This window comes from Chiloscyllium punctatum, chromosome 41, assembly GCF_047496795.1.
Source record: "Chiloscyllium punctatum isolate Juve2018m chromosome 41, sChiPun1.3, whole genome shotgun sequence".
In the NCBI taxonomy this organism is placed as follows: domain Eukaryota; kingdom Metazoa; phylum Chordata; class Chondrichthyes; order Orectolobiformes; family Hemiscylliidae; genus Chiloscyllium; species Chiloscyllium punctatum.
Window position 1 is genome coordinate 3,681,545 of NC_092779.1, and position 21,312 is coordinate 3,702,856.

General features: G+C 41.7%; 1 protein-coding gene across 11 annotated transcripts in view; it reads right to left on the minus strand.

Annotated features, from left to right (window-relative positions):
* Positions 1 to 21,312, minus strand: part of LOC140464825 (cadherin-18) — a 742,457-nt gene that overhangs the window by 63,172 nt on the left and 657,973 nt on the right. For all 11 annotated transcript variants that reach the window (XM_072560305.1, XM_072560296.1, XM_072560294.1 and 8 more), the window contains one exon: positions 8,226 to 8,393. In XM_072560305.1, the coding sequence (XP_072416406.1) occupies positions 8,226 to 8,393 (168 nt within the window). The remainder of the gene's footprint in view (positions 1 to 8,225; positions 8,394 to 21,312) is intronic.

Sequence of the window (21,312 nt, forward strand, 5' to 3'; positions counted from 1 at the left end):
GGAGAAACTTCTTCATCCAGAGAGTGGTGGCTGTGTGGAATGCTCTGCCCCAGAGGGAAGTGGAGTCCCAGTCTCTGGATTCATTTAAGAAAGAGTTGGAAAGATCTCTCAAGGATAGTGGAATCAAGGGTTATGGAGATAAGGCAGGAACAGGATACTGATTAAGGATGATCAGCCATGATCATATTGAATAATGGTGCAGGCTTGAAGGACAGAATGGCCTACTCCTGCACCTATTGTCTACTGTCTATAGTCCATCTGTGAGACTGATGTAGCACAGTGTTAGCACATAGCCCAGCTATGAGACTGATAAAGCACAGTGTAAGCACATATTCCATCTGATAAACTAACATGGCATGGAGTTAGCACATGGTCCAGCTGTGAGACTGATATAGCACAGTGCAAGCATGTAGCCCAGCTGTGTGACTGATAGAGAACAGTGCGAGCACATAGTCCATCAGTGAAACTGATATAGTACAGTGTTAGCACATAGTCCAGCTGTGAAACTAATATAGCACAATATTAGCACATAGCCCAGCTGCAGGAGTGATGTAGAACAGTGCTCGCACATAGTCCAGTTGTGAGACCGATATAGCACAGTGTAAGCACATAGTCCAGCTGTGAGACTAATATAGCAGAGTGCTAGCATATAGCCCAGCTGTGAAATTAATATAGCACTGTGCTAGCACATAGCTCAGCTGTGAAACTAATACTGCACAGTGTTAGCACATAGCCCAGCTGTGTGACTGATACAGAACAGTGTGAGCACAGAGTCCATCAGTGAAACTGATATAGCACAGTGTTAGCACATAGTCCAGCTGTGAGATTGATACAGCACAGTGCTAGCACATAGCCCAGCTATGAGACTGATATAGCACAGTGTAAGCACATACTCCATCTGATAAACTGACATGGCAGGGAGTTAGCACATGGTCCAGCTGTGAGACTGATATAGCACCATGCTAGCACATAGTTCATCTGTGAGACTGATATAGCACAGTGCTAGCACATAGCCAGCTGTGAGATTGTTTTAGCACAGTGTTAGCACATAGTCCATCTGTGAAACTGATATATCAGAGTTCCAGCACATAGTCCAGCTGTGAGACTGATATAGCACAGTGTAAGCACATAGTCTATCTTTGAAACTAATATAGCACAGTGCTAGCACAGAGTCCAGGTGTGAGACTGATATAGGACAGTGCTCACACATTGTCCAGCTCTGGGACTGATATAGCACAGTGCTAGCACATTGTCCATCTGTGAGACTGATATCGCACAATGCTAGCACATAGTCCATCTGTGAAACTGATATGGCACAGTGCTGTCACATAGTCTAGCTGTGAGATTGATATAGCACTTTGCTAGCACATTGTCCATCTGTGAAACTGATACAGCACAGTGCTAGCACATTGGCCATTGGGACACTGATATAGCATACTGTTAGCACATAGTCCATCTCTGAAACTGATATAGCACAGTGTTAGCACACAGTTCATCTTTGAGAATGATACAGCACAGTGCTAGCACATAATCCAGCTTTGGGACTGATGCAGCACAGTGCTATCACATAGCCCAGCTGTGAGACTGATATAGCACAGTATTAGCACATAGTCTAGTTGTGAGACTGACCTAGCACAGTGCGAGCACACGGTCCAGCTGTGAGACTGATATAGAACATTGCTGGCACATAGTCCAGCTATGAGACTGGTACAGCACAGTGCTAGCACATTGAACATAGAACATAATGATGCAGTACAGGCCCTTCGGCCCTCGATGTTGCACCAACCTGTAATACCAATCTGAAGCCGATCTAACCTACACGATTCCACGTACGTCCATATGCTTGTCCAATGACGACTTAAATGTACTTAAAGTTGGCGAATCTACTACTGTTGCAGGCAAAGCATTCCATATCCTTCCTACTCTCTGAGTAAAGAAACTACCTCTGACATCTGTCCTATATCTATCACCCCTCAATTTAAAGCTATGCCCCCTCGTGCTCACCGTTACCATACTTGGAAAAAGGCTCTCCCTGTCTACCCTATCTAACCCTCTAATTATCTTATATGTCTCTATTAAGTCACCTCACAACCTTCTTCTCTCTAACCAAAACAGCCTCAAGTCCCTCAGCCTTTCTCATAAGACCTTCCCTCCACACCAGGCAACGTCCTAGTAAAGCTCCTCTGCACCCTTTCCAAAGCTTCCACATCCTTCTTATAATGTGGTGACCAGAACTGTACACAATACTCCAAATGCGGCTGCACTAGAGTTTTGTACAGCTGTAGCATAACCACATGGTTCCGGCACTCAGTCCCTCTATTAATAAAAGCTAAAACACTGTATGCCTTCTTAACACACTGTCAAACTGGGTGGCAACTTTCAAGGATCTGTGTACCTGGACACTGAGATCTCTCTGCTCATCTACACTACCAAGAATCTTACCATTAGCCCAGTACTTTGAATTCCGGTTACTCCGACCAAAGTGAATCATCTCCGCATTAAACTCCATTTGCCACCTCAGCCCAGCTCTGCAGCTTATCTATGTCTCTCTGTAACCTATAACATCCTTTATCACTACCCACAACTCCACTGACCTGAGTGTCGTCTGCAAATTTACTAACCCACCATTCTCTGCCCTCATCCAGGTCGTTTATAAAAATGATGAACAGCAGTAGACCCAACACCAACCCTTGCGGTATACCACAAATAACTGGACTCCAGGATGAACATTTCCCATCAACTACCACCCTCTGTCTTCTTTCAGCAAGCCAATTACTGATCCAAACTGCTATATCTCCCACAATCCCATTCCTCAGCATTTTGTACGAAAACCTACTGTGGGGAACCTTATCGAACCCCTTGCTGAGATCCATATACACCACATCAACCGGTTTACTCTCATCTTCCTGTTTGGTCACCTTCTCAAAGACCTCAATAAGGTTTGTGAGGGACAACCTACCCTTCACAAAACTGTGCTGACTATCCCTCGTCAAATTATTCTTTTCTAGATGATTTTAAATCATATCTCTTACAACCTTTTCCAATACTTTACCAAGGGTAAGCATATAGTCCACCTGTGAGACTGATTTGCACAATGTAAGCACATACTCCATTTGTTAAACTGATATAGCACAGTGTTAGCACACAGTCCAGCTGTGAGACTGATATAGCACAGTGCTAGCACATAGTCCAGCTGTGAGACTGATATAGCACAGTGTTAGCACATAGTCCATCTGTGAGACTGATATAGCACAGTGTTTGCACATGGTCCAGCTGTGGGACTGATATAGCACAGTGTTTGCACATGGTCCAGCTGTGAGACTGATAAAACACAGTGCTAGCACATAGTCCATCTGTGAGACTGATATAGCACAGTGTTTGCACATGGTCCAGCTGTGAGACTGATATAGCACAGTGTAAGCACATAGTCCAGCTGTGGGGCTGATACTGCACAGTCTTAGCACATAGTCCATCTATCAAACTGATATAGCACAGTGCTTGCACATAGTCCAGCTGTGAGACTGATATTGCATAGTGCTAGCACATAGTCCATCTGTGAGACTGATATTGCATAGTGATAGCACATAGTCCAGCTGTGAGACTGATATAGCACAGTGCTAGCACATAGTCCATCTGTGGGACTGATATAGCACAGTGCTAGCACATAGTCCATCTGTGGGACTGATATAGCACAGTGTTAGCACATAGTCCAGCTGTGGAACTGATATAGCATAGAGTTAGCACATAGTCCATCTGTGAGACTGATATAGCACAGTGCTAGCACATAGTCCATCTGTGAAACTGATATTGTACAGAGTTAGCACACAGTCCATCTGTGAGATTGATATAGTACAGTGCTAGCACATAGTCCAGCTGTGGGAGTGATGTGGCACAGTGCGAGCACATAGTCCATCTGTGAGACTGATATAGCATAGTGCTGGCATATAGTCCAGCTGTGAGACTGATATAGCACAATGCTAGCACATAGTCCATCTGTGAAACTGATATATCACAGAGTTAGCACACACTGATATAGCACAGTGCCGGCACATAGTCCAGCTGTGAGACTGATATAGCACAGTGCGAGCACATAGTCCAGCTGTGAGACTGATATAGCACAATGCTAGCACATAGTCCATCTGTGAAACTGATATAGCACAGAGTTAGCACACAGTCCATCTGTGAGATTGATATAGCACAGTGTGAGCACATAGTCCTGCTGTGAGGCTGATACTGCAGTGTTAGCACATAGTCCAGCTGTGGGACTGATATAGCATAGAGTTAGCACACAGTCCATCTGTGAAACTGATATAGCACAGTGATTATATTAGATTAGATTACTTACAGTGTGGAAATAGGCCCTTCGGCCCAACAAGTCCGCACCGACCCGCTGAAGTGTAACCCACCCATACCCCTACATTTACCCCTTACCTAACACTACGGACAATTTAGCATGGCAAATTCACCTGACCTGCACATCTTTGGACGGGGGGAGGAAACCGGAGCACCCGGAGGAAACCCACGCAGACACGGGGAGAATGTGCAAACTCCACACAGTCAGTCGCCTGAGGCGGGAATTGAATTCGGGTCTCTGGCGCTGTGAGGCACAGCGCTAACCACTGTGCCACCATGCCGTCCACTAGCACATAGTCCAGCTGTTAAACTGATATAGCACAGTGCGAGCACATAGTCCATCTGTGAAACTGATATTGTATAGAGTTAGCACACAGTCCATCTGTGAGATTGATATAGTACAGTGCTACCACATAGTCCAGCTGTGAGACTGATATAGCACAATGCTAGCACATAGTCCATCTGTGAAACTGATATAGCACAGAGTTAGCACACAGTCCATCTGTGAGATTGATATAGCACAGAGTTAGCACACAGTCCATCTGTGAAACTGATATAGCACAGAGTTAGCACACAGTCCATCTGTGAGATTGATATAGCACAGAGTTAGCACACAGTCCATCTGTGAAACTGATATAGCACAGTGATTAGATTAGATTACTTACAGTGTGGAAACAGGCCCTTCGGCCCAACAAGTCCACACCGACCCGCCGAAGCGTAACCCACCATACCCCTACATTTACCCCTTACCTAACACTACGGACAATTTAGCATGGCAAATTCACCTGACCTGCACATCCTTAGACTGTGGGAGGAAACTGGAGCACCCGGAGGAAACCCACGCAGACACGGGGAGAATGTGCAAACTCCACACAGTCAGTCGCCTGAGGCGGGAATTGAATTCAGGTCTCTGGCGCTGTGAGGCAGCAGCACTAACCACTGTGCCACCATGCCGTCCACTGGCACATAGTCCAGCTGTTAAACTGATATAGCACAGTGTTAGCACATAGTCCAGCTGTGGAACTGATATAGCACAGTGCGAGCACATAGTCTAGCTGTGAGACTGATATAGCACAGTGCTAGCACATAGTCCAGCTGTGAGACTAATATAGCACAGTGTTAGCACATAGTCCAGCTGTGGAACTGATATAGCACAGTGCGAGCACATAGTCCAGCTGTGAGACTAATATAGCACAGTGCTAGCACATAGTCCATCTGTGAAACTGATATAGCACAGAATTAGCAACAGTACATCTGTGAGATTGATATAGCACAGTGCTAGCACATAGTCCAGCTGTGAGACTGATATAGCACAGTGTCGGCACATAGTCCAGCTGTGAGACTGATATAGCACAGTGCGAGCACATAGTCCAGCTGTGAGACTGATATAGCACAGTGCTAGCACATAGTCCATCTGTGAAACTGATATAGCACAGAATTAGCAACAGTACATCTGTGAGATTGATATAGCACAGTGCTAGCACATAGTCCATCTGTGAAACTGATATAGCACAGAATTAGCAACAGTACATCTGTGAGATTGATATAGCACAGTGCGAGCACATAGTCCAGCTGTGGGACTGATATAGCACAGTGCGAGCACATAGTCCAGCTGTGAGACTGATATAGCACAGTGTTAGCACATAGTCCAGCTGTGAGACTGATATAGCACAGTGTTAGCGCATGGTCCAGCTGTGAAACTGTTATAGCACAGTGTTAGTACATAGTCCAGCTGTGAAACTGTTATAGCACAGTGCTAGTACATAGTCCAGCCTGTGTACGGTTTGACTTTATTAGCTCTTGCTGTGCCGGCCAACTGTTAAATGTTAAAGCAAACCAAGGCAAGACAGGGGTGCGGGGACACTCAGTCTGTGAGAAGAAAGAGAGCGAGCAGCCCCAAGATGGAGTATGGTGCAGTCCCTGCGCTGGGAGTCTGTCCCTGCACATTGTGTCCTGGCAGCAGCATTCCAATGTGATGAGTTGGTGCTCTCCAAATGCAGTAACGTCACGCAGAATCACAATGTGAGAGGATTAGAAATGTGCCATGATGGTGCAGAGAAGATAATGATGCCAGTATCTGTGAATGTGTTGTATGTGACCTCTGCTCATGGACTGTGCCCTGAGCCACTGGTGTTATGTGCCCAAGACAATGATCCAGGAGAGCAAGCAGAGACCTCGAGCCTCCAGGTATCTGCTTAGACTTTCAGGAATCTAGTTTCTGGCAGTCTGGTGGGAGAATAGAAATCTGCATATTCATAAGGCAAGTTTAGGTAGTAATGAGAGTAATAATGAGCGATACTTTCACTGGTCTCTCTTGAGAATCTCATCTCAACATCAGGAACTTCATTGGAAATGTGACTTGTTGCTCCCGAAGTCCCAAAACCTCTCTCTCAATTTCTCACAAATCTTCCGAAGTTTTTTGAGGTGCCCATGTGATTCAGGACCCAGGAAATTTCTGCCCGCTAACCATGTTTCTCTCTCTCTCTCTCTCTCTCGCTCACTTCACAGGCAATGCCCGACCCTCAATCGGCTTCCACCATTCTCCGTTTCTATTATGTGTTTGTGGCATTTGAAGTTTTTGTTTTAGTGTTGAATGTTTGTTGCCTGACACTAAAACTGCCTTTTGACTTTGACAGATTACATTTTGTCAAAACACTGAAAGGTTGAAAAGTTTCTTCCTGCGACACTTGAGTGAAGCCTCATTGTGTCCAAAACATTATGGTCAATGCATTTTCTGAATAGGGGTTATGATATACTGTATTTAGACACCAAAACAGGCTGCTTGCATAATGGAGCATGTAGGTTAGATGGAACTCCTTGGCTCAATCAGACAAAGAGATTCTGATAACTACATCAACAGAGCCCCTGGTCTGATGGGAATGGGATGACAGTCAGGGAACAGGCAAGAAATCGCTGATGCCATACCAGGTGTAAAGTGAAACATTAATTTCCTGTCCAAGGAGAAGAATTATTTCAAAAGAGAGTCCTAACATGGAAACATTGCCCAACAGAAGCAATCTGTGAGAAAATGGAACCAGTAAAGAGAAGCGAGCACAAAGAGTAAAGAAAGATTAACAAGGAACAGTGAGAGCATGATGTTGGTGAGTTTAGTTCCAATGAGGTTTGCAGAAACCCAGTGGATCCTGTCAACAGTTGTGTGATAGGAAGTGTTCAAAGCGATGGTTGATTGTTTAAATCTACAATCAAAAGTGAATAGGACTAGTGTAGATCAGAAGCCAAACTTCATGGTCCCTGGTGAAAGATAACTGTCAAGGAGATGGTGGGTAGTAAATGTGGGCACCACCCTGGGTACTGTTTCTGACAGCCACCAACCTGCCCTTGCACACAAAGCAATTTAAAAAAAAACAAATTAGTGTCAGGAAATTTTCCCTCCTGTGTGACAAACTAATTTACTGGCTCGTTATTGGCTGTTTATGTATCTCCTTTTGTCATCGCTGCAATTCTGAATATTGTTGCAGAGAACAGCATTTTAAGGTTTCTCATCACTCATCCAAATGTAAGGTCTCAACCCTCCCCACCTCATATTCAAACAACGGAGGATGAATTCCTTCAGCCTCAGTCTCTGGAATAAACTCGTAACAGTGATGTCGTCAAATATTCCAGTGTCAGTGGAATATTTCACGCCAGTAAGAAACCAGAGGTTTTTACACAGCTTTTGACAGAGATTAGATTTTCTCCTGTAAATAAGCTCTTGCAATAAGGAGACCCAAATGATAATGGATTTACCAAACAAGGTTATACACAGCAGGTAATCAGAGTCCATGCAGACTACAATGTCTATGTGACACAAACCACTGAGGTAGACTGTCATTTTATGGTAAGTAACATGCTGATTAGAACCCGGTACATACTTTGTGGGAACTTGGGGGGATTGTCATTGGCATCAGTTAGAGTTATATTAATAGTTGTAGAGCCCGACAGCCCTCCGATCTGCCCAGCCATATCTTTGGCTTGAATGACGACCGAATATTGTTCTCTTGCTTCTCTGTCCATATTCGGTAAGGCTGTTCTGATGATTCCTGCAAGATATCGGAAAGAAAATCAATATTTCAAGTGTTCATGGAATAAACTCATTTTGTGCAACAACATCTCCCTACAGAAGCCTGCAGTGAAATTGAGAGTTTTCCATTAGACACTTGCCCTGGGCTGGGAAGTATCACACACCTTCCCTAATATGAAATAGGTTTCCATTATAAATGAACTGTTGATGAAATACAATAAATACATGATTCTTAAAACACATCAGAATCACATCTAGCTTGAATTTGTTAATTTTATTACAAAGTGAAAGCATTTGACCAATTGGCCTTCTCAGTGGTTCCTATTACAACATTTTGAACATGAATTTACAGCAGTTAACTCCAGATGGAATTACAAGGGGTAAAATCACATTTCCTTTAATCTTATGAACATATTTAAATCTAATGAAAAATGTTAATAATTCACAATGTAATTAAAATATATACTCACAATGCAAAAGTGTAATTTGATTAATATTTCATCTTTTGCCTAACTCTGCTGAAAGCTACCTTTTGATATCTAATCTTTTACAACTATGCCAACCTGAACATTTTTATATCAACAGTTCTAATAGTAAAATTATATTAAAGTTGACTTTAATTCCATCTTAAGTGGAATTTTAATTAATTCTGTAACAGAGCAATGATTTGGGTACAGGACGTGCTAAACACTGTGACAAACAAAGGGAACAGAATGTTTAATTATGTGCCCAGGTCAGTCAAGCAGTTCCACAGTTGACCAGATGGGAACCTCCACAATCTATCAAGACTGAAAGCCAAGACAAAGTGCTGTCACTGTTCACTGATGATGCTGCAAGTCACCCACAGAGACCAGTCACTTCAAAGGCTCATGAATTACCTGTCCCAATATTGCCATATTCTCCCTCACCATTAATGATAGTCACAAGGTAGGTTGTTGTCTCCGTCTGTGATCAGACTCAACAGATCTCTACTGGAAGCAATCAGCAGACCGGCATTAGCATTGGCATCAACTAACACTTGATGAAGAGCTCAACATGGACATTGGGAAAGGAGTCTACCACTTTGGTCAATGTAAGAACGGGAACGGAAAAGCAACAAATTGACCACATGACCAAGTTGTTTATCTACAAACCTTTATCCTCAGCTTATCACTGTCTGGCCTGGGTAACCAACACCAATCAAGGGACAAGGCTCAATAATTTAATCTCTGATGTCTATGACACACCTTGGACATCACATGCAAAGAAAAAGTCACTAAAGGAGCACTCCTTCCTCCCAAACAGGTTAAGCATGCTAGTGCTAATTGGGTGCCAAATGTGCTTGTTGGTTTGAGTATATGCAGAATATACAGTAGGGAGTGGTAGCTCATGACCAAAGGTCAGCAAGGTGTGTCGTGCTCTGATTCAAGGTTACTGTCAAAATATTCATTGAAATCAATCACGGCCAATAAGAAACTCCAGTTGACAATAAATATAAAAGAGGACACCAATGGTGGGCAGGAATTTACTATCACATAACCACAGGATATTTTTAAAAGCTTCAAATCACACCGAGCAAAGGTTAACTCTATGTGAGCTCATTGCAATAAACTGGGCCTTCACTGAAGTGATTCATCCAGCCATCAAGTGCAGCAGATGACTCGTGATCTCACCAACATTCCAAGGCTACACTCTGACTTTCTCTCTGAGACAGAGTGATGTTAAACCAAGTATAGAGTGGAAGATGCAGAGACACCTTTCAGTTTGTGTCCTGCTGAGATAGATGAGCCGCAAAGCTTTCTCCCAGCATTGAAAAATGAATTTATGAGGAAAGACAGGAAATCTCAAACTCATTAGCCTTTGAAAGAAGGAAAAGGACCCAATGGAAATCTTGGGGGATTAACATCAGAGCGAAGGTAAATCCCTAGCACTCTGAGCGAAGATACCTGAATGAGAGGTATAGGTTATAACTAATGGTCAGAAAATAGATTTTGCACAAAGAAGAGAAATTAATAGTTGCAATGGCCTGTTTCAAAAAGGCCCATGGAGGTAATTTGGACCAAGCTGGTTAGACATCATGAAGAGGATCTGATATCGGTTTGGATGAACTAAATGAGACTTTGCCTGCATTACTTTTGCCATCTTGTACAAACACATTCTGATTTAATTCAGTCTTAATGTCAGGGAAGATAATAAATAACAGGCAACACACAAGTCATCTTGCTTCTTGATGATTCCATTCTGGAGCTGCTGATTTGATCATAGATAGCTATTCAAAATGTCTGTCTCTCACATTCAGCACAACCGTGTAATTTGCTTGAAGTTTATTGGGTTTTTCACCTTTGTAGTTACGAAGGAATTGGTTCCCAGAATGCAGTCTGATAATTAATGGCACACATAACATGTGACTTTTATTCTATTATTATACTTTTTATCAGTCTGTGTTTGTAAGCATTATGATAATACCTCCAGGATATGCTAGTGAATGGCATCAGTTGCTGATGGACTCTGGGCATTTTCTGAGCCAATTGTTTCCAGTCTAAAAGCATTTTTCTTGCTGAATCTCAATAATATCCACTTTCAGTAACATCATTCATCCCAGACTTTGATGATTCAATTAATAGATAGATTAACCATAGAAATAGAACAATATGGCTTGTTGACAACTAAGTCACGAATAAAATTTAGGGACATTAAAAAACAGTGCAGCTCCAACTCTCAAGAAGCTTGACACCATCCAGGACAAAGCAAGCCGTTTGATTGGCATCACATCCACAAGCACCATCCCTCACCACTGACACTCAGTAATAACAACAAGAAATTCACCAATGATCCTTAAATGGTACCTTCCAAATGTCAGCCCCACATCCCGTAAATGAATCAAAAAACATAACAAATTCAGTTGACAATGTGCAAACTGAGCATATTCACTGGAAAAATGATTGTCCCTCATAATGCTGCTGTTCTGTAGGAAGGGATTCCGCATGTTCTTTAAGTCAATGCCAGTCCATGATGTGAAGAGCAGGATTTGAATGTGTGGCTGTTTGTGAAAATTCACTTCAGAATTAGTGTAAATATGATAAATGGGATAAGTGGGTGACTAGCAGTTGAAATCTGGAGTTAGGGGTGTGTTGACAGTCCCGCCAATACTCAAAGCATACCACAGGTAATTTTCATGCAATTTTCACAAACCGAAACTGTTATACTGCTGTAATTTATTCTTAAACTGCTCTGAACCATCTCGTTTTTCTTGGAGAAGCTCTTCTTACAGCAAATCTCAAGCACATCTTCTTCCAACTGCTCAAAAAACATTCCAGTCTCTGAGTTTTTCTAAATTAACATAAATTCTTGAGTATTCTAAACCAAAAATGCAAGCATTTCTTTCTATGTTTCTTTCTACTAACATAAAACTCCATAATTTAAACAAATCTCCATTAACAGTCCAGAGGCCTTCAGTCATCTGTTTCTTTTTGGCAATATATTGTTTTAAAACCATTGTTAATGCTTAAACTCCTTTACAAAATAAAATAAAACCCATATGCCACCAGTATAAAATCCAAATTCCAGAACAAATTATATCAAGAAAAATCATTCACTAAAATAAAAACAAAGTCCTGCAGATGTTGGAAATTTGAAATAAAAAAGAAGGAAGTGCTGGAGAAACGCAGCAGGTCTGATCGCATCTGACAGAGAAACAGAGTTAACATTTCGAGTCTGATATGGCTCTTTTTAATTTCTGAAGAGTCACAAGAAAGTTTCACTATTGTTAATTCGGAAATGATTGAGAATGATGCTGGTACACAGCTGTTGTGAGATAAAAATTTTACCTAATTACATATTATAAAAGTCAGTTCACAATAGAGAGACAATCAGATACGATAAAATTTTAATGAAGATTGATTGTAACCCAGGGTAATGGAGAGGTGCCAAAACTGGGAGAAGAAACGAGAACAGGTGAATTTTAAAATTGGGCCTCCAGCCAGCAGCTGCTGTCTCCAACTTGAAGCCATATTAATAATTATTACCAGCTGACTCCCAATTCCAGATATCCTCATGTATTAACTTTCGCGTGGTGCTTGGATGCTCTAACGATCTAAACAAACATGATGATGCAACCTTACTCCTTGTACATGGAAAGACAAGCAACAAACAACATAATCAATAGGGAAAGCTCATCACTTTGTTGTTTGAAGTGTTTGTTGAAGCAAGTACTGATGTACATTAGCCTTCCAATTGCCTCAATGCAGGCATGAAGTATTGGTTGTCAACAGGAGCAAATGATAATCCTTCTGTCCAATGCTAATTTTAAGATACATATAGATGGGAAGACAAACAAAATTGATACCCACTGAAGAAGCATTTGTGCTTCTGTTAATTTGTTTCTTTCGGTTTTCAAAAGCCTATCAGCAATGATTAAAGGTTGCATCTGTCTGCCAATCACGATGGTGACTCCTCTTTCAGACAAGATAAACGTCCATTTTGGGAAATGGCTTCTGTCTCATTCTGATTCACAAATATTCACAAAATAGTAGCTTTGATGTTTCTTCCCAGTCAGTTTGACGAAGATGCTAATTGGTTGCTCTCCCAGTTCATTCTATTTCTTCCAACTGTGATTTAGTTTGGGCATATTTTGTTCTCCTTTAAGATTGGCAATCCACATGAATTGATATGTGTATAGCCAGTCACAATAACATTATAATATCACACCAAATTCTGCAGCTTATAAAATTAGAAAACAATCAATTCCTAGGACAGGCTGAAAATTCAAGAACACTGCTTCAGGTAACCAATTCCTTGACAGGGATAAATAACAAATAGAAAAAAAAAACACTTACTAAATCAGGACAACATCTTTCCCCAACCTGAGAAAGTAATCAACTGAAAATCCATTCAAACAATCAATAAGATTGTATTCCACAGATCGCATTCATCAATTAAGTGATTATCTATATCTGTACTTATCCTCAGCTTTCCTCTAAATCAGTTACTCATTCTGCTCTTTCATTTAAGGGTTTAATCAGCAGAGAAATCAGTATTTTTCTGGAAACCACCCTTCTCTGCAGAGCAAGAGAAAGCAAATAAGTTTCTAATCTCCAGTTCTGCTTTAGGCTTGTTAACATTGTTTTCAAGTCCTCTAGTTCTGAGATTGCCATTTAAACTAAATTAAAAAGACAGCCTTGGTTGAAAGAGATAAGAAGATTTCTACCATGACAGAAGTACGAGTCTGAATCCAGAAAGAGCCAGGTTCAGTTAGTGAGGTTAGTTTAAGTTTGCTCAATGGTCATCTGTCTTTACAACTAGCTTTTGGCCAATGAAAACAAACAAAACATATGAATAGAAAGCATGGACATCTGCCCAGGTATGCACTGTCCATCGAAGTGCAAGACAAATCTTCTTGGGCCAATTATTATCCACTCAACAGTAAATGACGCGAAGCACCATTGACAGTGCAATCAGGTACAACCTACACAGCAATCACTTAGTCATTGATGCCCAGTGTAGGTTCATCCAGGACCACTCACCTTCTGCCTTCAGTACAGCCCAAGACCAAACATGCACAAAATGATAAGTTCGACATGAGGAGGTGAAAGAGGTTGCTTTGTCATCAAGGCAGCATTTGGATGAACGTGGCATCAAGGAGCCTTGACAAAAATTGACTGAATGGGAATTAGGGAGAAGTATTTCCATTCAGTTGGGCGGCACGGTGGCACAGTGGTTAGCACTGCTGCCTCACAGCACCAGAGACCCGGGTTCAATTCCCGCCTCAGGCGACTGACTGTTTGGAGTTTGCATGTTCTCCCCGTGTCTGCGTAGGTTTCCTCCGGGTGATCCGGTTTCCTCCCATAAGTCCAAAAATGTGCAGGTCAGGTAAATTGGCCTTGCTAAATTGCCCGTAGTGTTAGGTGAAGGGGTAAATGTAGGGGAATGGGTCTGGGTGGATTGCGCTTCAGCAGGTCAGTGTGGACTTGTTGGGCCGAAGGGCCTGTTTCCACACTGTAAGTAAGTAAAGTTAAAAATCACACAACACCAGGTTGTAGTCCAACAGGTTTAAATTGGAAGTACACTAGCTTTCGGAGCAACGCTCCTTCATCAGGTGATAGTGGAGGGCTCAATCATAACACAGAATTTATACCACCAAGGCTCAATGGTACCATTGTGTACCATTTAAAAAATGCTGTGCAGAGACTCATCCAGGTTCTTCAACAGCACTACTCAAATCCGCAAACTCTACCATTTATAAGGGCAGGAGCAGCAGATGCATGGGAAAATAAGTGTATGCAAGTTCCATCCAAGTTGCACACCATCCTGACCTGAAGCTACATCAGCTGTTCCTTCACCATCATTGGGTCAAAATGCTTGAACTTGCTTCCTGACACTGTGAGAGTACCTTAATCAAACAGAAATTCAAAATAATGCTTCGCCATCTCCTTGTCATGAGCAATTAGAAACAGGCAACACATGTTGGTCATGTCAGTGACATCCACATCCTAATAGCTTAAAAGAATATACAAAAAATACAACATACAAGCAAGATTGAAAACAAGTTACAATCTGATTTTTTTGAATGTAACAAAAACCTGAGACAAAAAAAGGGAATGTGAACAATCAGCACTGAGTGAAAAGTATAAATTCACTGAGGGACTGATACTTTTATTCATTTAAATTGTATTCTTTATTCCTGTTCTGAATGTTTTAAATAATTTATAGCTTTATTGAGAAACTTGAATGTCATAAAGCATTGCAAAGCCCATCTCAAAACTGCAAAGAGAAGAATTCAGGAAGAAAGAGATTATTCAAATTTAAAATCTTTATCCATGACAGGTTCTTTTTTACACAGGAGAATGCCAGACAACAACAAATGGTAAAATATGAATTAATTGAATTGCACTGTGCAGTGGTTATGTACATGTCTAATGAGTTTTGCTGCTATAATTCTTTTCTACCCATAATTAAATTGCTTGTGATGTTTGTACGTGCCTATTAGTTATTCAACTAGCTCATGGGTCAAAATCGGTGGGTGGTTTCATAACCAGCTTTGTGCAAAACCGAAGGTTTACCCGGGGTTATCCAGAGGCACATGCGTCAATTCCAGAGATGCCCCTTGCCTTGGGTCTTACAGGTCTTTGACTTTCAAAGGGTTGCTAAAGGCATCTTCACCACACTGAAATAACACCCAGTACAATCCTTTATCAGAATTAGATTAGATTACTTACAGTGTGGAAACAGGCCCTTCAGCCCAACAACTCCACACCAAAGCGCAACCCACTCAGACCCATTCCCCTACATTTACCCCTTCACCTAACACTACGAGCAACTTAGCAAGGCCAATTCACCTGACCTGCACATTTTTGGACTGTGGGAGGAAACCGGAGCACCTGGAGGAAACCCACGCAGACACGGGGAGAATGTGCAAACTCCACACAGACAGTTGCCTGAGACGGGAATTGAACCCGGGTCTCTAGCGCTGTGAGGTAGCAGTGCTAACCACTGTGCCACCGTGCCACCCATAAACTGCTGCACAGTTTCATCTATTCTGTCACAAAGCTGTCATTATAGGTGATTTAATACTCTCACAGCCCAATAAATTTTAACTGTGCATGAGTATGGGATATTAAATTATCTTATTCATGGAAGCCGAGAAACCATGCACAGGAGAGAATAAGGCATCTGGAAATGCTGTCCAGATTGTAAGATTTCTGTTACAATAGTGGGAGCATTATTGAGAAATATCTAGCCTACAGAAATGACTGGATACCTCAAGGTTTTCACTTCATATGTCTTTGATGTCGCTGGTAGTTTTTAATGCTGTTAGCCAGGGAGCTGGGACAGTAGAGGTGACAGTGCGAAGCCACATACATTGGGCTCATTCCCAGAACTGACAGCATCTCTGATCATTACCCGCAAGGAAGCAATAAATGCTTGAAAATGACATATTGCTGGGGCGGGGGTGGGGGTGGGGGGGAGGGGGGGGGTGGAAATGGAGGAGAGAGACAGAGACAGAGAGAGTGTGATTTGTGTGTCTGTGTGTGTTTTGTGTATCTGTGTGTGTTTTTGTGTACGATTTGCATGTGTGTGTCTGTGTGTGTGTGTGTGTGTGTGTGTGTGTCTGCATCCCTAGATGCTCCCCCTGCGCCCCAATCCTAGCTGCTAACGCATCTCACCTGGGCCTGCCAGCCTGACCCCAGAAAAACACCCCATCCAACTTGTAAAGAGGCTCCAGCACAGATTACAGGGGATTGCCTGAAGTTCCAACAGTGGCCACTGCTCTTGGTGGTGCTATGCAACTCACGACCTGCTCCTGAGAGTCCTTAGTGATTAGTCATGTAGTTTTACTCTCATACAATATCCAATGGACGTACATGGAATAGTGTAGGTGGGATGGGCTTCAGATTAGTATGAGAGGGCGGCGCAACATCAAGGGCCGAAGGACCTGTACTGAGCTGTAATGTTCTATGTTCTATGGTCTAAGCTAAGTGTGTGTGTGTGATTAATAAAGACTCCACAGCGGTGTATCTTTGCCAATGATCAACAAAAAGGCTGTAAACACAGCACAGGTCCAGGTGGATGACCTCACATCAATTCCTGCCATTTACCATGAAGTAAAGGTAGCCTGAGGTGGCAGCTAGAGAAAATACAGGACTCAGGATGACTGATGCCATATTGTCACCTGAATATTCACTTTGTTCATTACTCTTTAATGCACTGAGACGTTGTTGTCAATGCTCTATTTATTGTTTTACCAAGATGAAAAAACAAATGATGGTTCTGTCTCTATCAAATAATCACTGATTAGAATTTGACCAAACCAGTAAAATAGCAAACGAGGATAGCACACAGAGAACATTTATCCTCTCAGAAAGACAATTGGACAAAATATTGAAGATAACTAAGTAACAATAAATTATTTGAAAAAAAATCTGTGAATAAGAAACACAAAGTTTTTTGGAGCAAATTTTGATTAATAATAAAAGAAAATAACATAAGACAAGGAGAACAGTCACACAAAATAAAAAAGGAAATGAAATGATAAATCATTGATTTACTATTGTACAGGACACTGAACAGTTAAAGGTGAAGGCCTGGCATTTCTTTCAAAATGAGTTCCATAAATCATTTTGGAATTTCTGAATCTCACACCTGGTGTGTACATGGCATTTCACATGTTCCAGAAGAGATTCTTTGTTTTAATTTTTGTATGGAACTTGTTCTTGCTTGGAATTTCTTAATGTAGAAGGCAGGTTCACTGTCATCATGAAGCAAGGGTCAGATTATTGTATCACATAGTCATCAAATTACATGGAATGTACTGCAGAGAAACAGGCCTCTTGACCCATTTGGTCTCTAACAGTGTTGATAACACACAAGAGCCACATCCTAACTTTCTCTATGGAGGTCTATTGGATATACTTTGAATTCTGACCATCGACGAATCATATTCTTGCCTAAATCTTCAGGCAGTGAAACAGCCTCCATCATTTCCAGATCTCTAATATAAATGACAAAGGGGCATCTCCAAAGCAATAAACTGAACCATAAAGACATGAGGCAGCTATGGAGCACGGTTACATCACTGTGCACAGGAATAAACAACTTAAATTATCTGGAGAATCTGGACAGCTCTCTTTACAGAAGTAAAATATGAGACGAGATTTCACAGAAACATTCAAAATCTGTATGGACCTGATCAAGGAAAAAAATTGGGAAACTGTCTTCAGAGCTAGAAGGGAGAGTAATCAGAGGACACAGATTAAAGGGAATTGGCAAATGGACGAGGGATGGCGAGGCCCAGTGATCTTTCTTCTGTTCTAAAGAAGGGCCACTGAACATGAAACTTTGACTCTCTTTTTCTCTGCACAGATAATGCCAGACCTATTGAGTGTTTCCAGCAATTTCTACTATGAGTTTCTGATTTGCAGCGTTCATAGTTCTCTATTTGTTTTTGTCTATGAGTTGGAGCTGTCCAGTGACAATCTTTGAAAAGTAGACCACACCTTTATGAGTTCCAAAACTCCTTTTCAGTGGGTGCATGGTTCTGCTGATTATCACACTATCCTAACTAGCGGGCAGTCTACACATAGCAGGGTTAGTACTGCGAGCTCACACACTCCATTGAAATAAGGCCAAAAATCTAAAATCAATCTGGCCTCTCTCCTGCTCCTCGGATGCTGCCTGACCTGGTGTGCTTTTCCAGCACCACACTTTTCGACTCTGACTCTCTAGCATCTGCAATCCTCACTTTCTGCTGGCATCTCACTGATGTTACTTGGGGCTTGGGCTGGGTTAAATGTCACAACCAAAATCAACAGCAGATTGTCAAACTAATTTCTTACTGAAACTGAATCAAAGTGAACTTATAGTCAAATACTAAAGGAAGCAAGCATTAATTATTAGAAACATTACGCTATAAATGACTGTAGCTATGTTGTGATGTGAATACATAATATGTTCGTATTGTATTCTTCCTGCAAGACGTTTCATACAAACTTCCACCTGATATCTAGGGATTGATCTCGTTGTCTGTAGGATGGAAGGAGCTATTTGTTATGAATGCATTAAATGTTTCTATGGTAATATTGCAGTCTGCAATTCCCAGGCCATTGCTGAATAACACAGCAGAGGTATTATTAAAACATAGATACACCCTGAGTGGTTGTATACTTCAAAATAGAAAGCAGTTGTACAATGCAGACAAATTTCTAAGCTGCAGTTTGCCACTCAGCATGTTGGTGCTCATTGAGAGTCAGCTTTGGAACTTGTGGTATTATCTGGCTGTCAAAGAGACATGGCGATGTCTTTGCTGTCGAGTAATGGGCAGGAATTGTGGATCACATAGGAAATTACAAGATTTTTGAACACCACAATTCCTATTGTTGAGACTTTTCCTTGCTGTCTCATTTTGAGCTTCCGAACCATTATTGTGTATTTTTATGTTTTCCTTTTTGCAGCAACAAAAAGAAATGGAAACTGCCACCTGGTCATTTTCTGTGGGTAATAGTTGCTATTATCACCACATTGAAGCTTTATGCAGGAGACAATTATCTGTTCTCTGCAGATACCCTTGGACTATTGTCACTCCTTGCAAATAGGTTCCAGGTCCTCAACTAGTGGATGAAAGTGTTTGAAAGGGCAGAAGAAAGTAACTCTGACAGAATGTCTGCAAAAGTTTTAATAGTTATGTTTGAGTGCATGTGAATGCATTGAACATGACTAACATCCTGAAGGTATTTGTTGTGGTTCATTTTGATGTAATTTTAAGATAATGAAGAGAAAAATGGAAGTGTTTATTACTGTTTGCACCCAGTGTCAGCTTTTCCCATTCTCTGCTGTGGCTCAGTTGATGGTATTCTCTCATTCAAATCACATGTTTCTAACCTTGAGCCCTACTCTAGAATTTGGACAATGAAAGCTCAGCTGAAACTCCAGTGGACTGCTGTGCGAGTGTTGCACTGTTGCCCAGGTTCCCAGAAGATTAGCCTGTCTTTGTTAAACCAACCCACTGTCTGCCCTGTCAGCTGGACAAATAAGATCCCATCATACTATGTCGAAGAAGAAATATCAAAATATTATCCCGGTCATCTTGGCCAATGTTTGACAATCAATGTAGACAGTGAGGTAATTATCTGATTGCTACCTGTGGGAGCCTACTGAATTTAAAGAGCCACCTACTGTGGCTCTGATCATCAGACATTATGCTTCAGAAGTCTTTCATGGATTATAAAGCAGTTTGGGACATACATTGTTTGCAAAAGGTGCTCTATAAATAAAAGTCTTTGATTTAACATAATTAACATAAGTCACCCCATTGAGTGTCCTAGATCAAGTCTGAAAAAATCATCTTGTGATTCAACCTGTGTCACCTTCTGTCCCATAATATATGATCACTTGGCAAAATGATCGTGTTTGTTGATCTGTTGACGACTTCAGACACTGAGCGACATTCTTTGTTTATATAAAACCAGGCAAAAAAAAACCCCCTAGAAACAGCTAAATGGTTCAGAACATCTCCCTGCCACTCCAGAATCGACCATTCCCTGTCAAGATAGATAGTCAGGAAGGTTTGGTTGCCTACTCTGTCGAATCAATCAGCACAATGTACCGTGCTCACACGTACGGTGCTTACAAAACTTACAAGTCAGATTTCATCAAATGCAGAGACTCATTTCCATGAATGATTCCTGCGCTGACAGTCAATTAGCAATTGTTGAGGACATTTAGTCCATCCTAGAGATTCACTTGGAGAATGCTCTCATTCCTGAATGTCATCCTTTGTCAAATACAAACATGTACCTTCAACTCGAAACAGCATCAATCAAGAAAAAAATCGAGACATTACTGATCAAACTTGATTGAGCTTTTTGAAGAAGTAACAAACAAGATTGTTGAAGGCAGAGCAGTAGATGTGATCTATATGGACCTCAGTAAGGTGTCCAATAAGGTTCCCCATGGGAGACTGGTTAGCTAGGTTAGACCACATGGAATACAGGGAGAACTAGCCATTTGGATACAGAACTGGCTCAAAGGTAGAAGACAGAGGGTGGTGCTGGAGGGTTGATTTTCAGACTGGAGGCCTGTGACCAGTGGAATGTCACAAGGATCGGTGCTGAGTCCACTGCTTTTTTGTCATTTATATAAAAATGATTTGGATGTGAACATATGGACAGTGGCTCAGTGGTGAGCACTGCTGCCTCACAGTGCCAGGGACCTGGTTTCGATCCCCACCTCGGGTGACTGTGTGGAGTTCACACATTCTCCCCATGTATGCTTTGGTTTCTTCCAGGTGCACTGGTTTCTCCCACAATCCAAAGATGTGCAGGTTAGGTGAAGTGGTCATGCTAAATTGCCTTAGGTGCTTTAATCAGGGGTAAACATAGGGTAGGTGAAAGGATCTGAGTGGGTTACACTTTAGAGGGTCGGTGAGGAACTGTTTGGCCAAATGGCCTGTTACCATACTGTAGAGA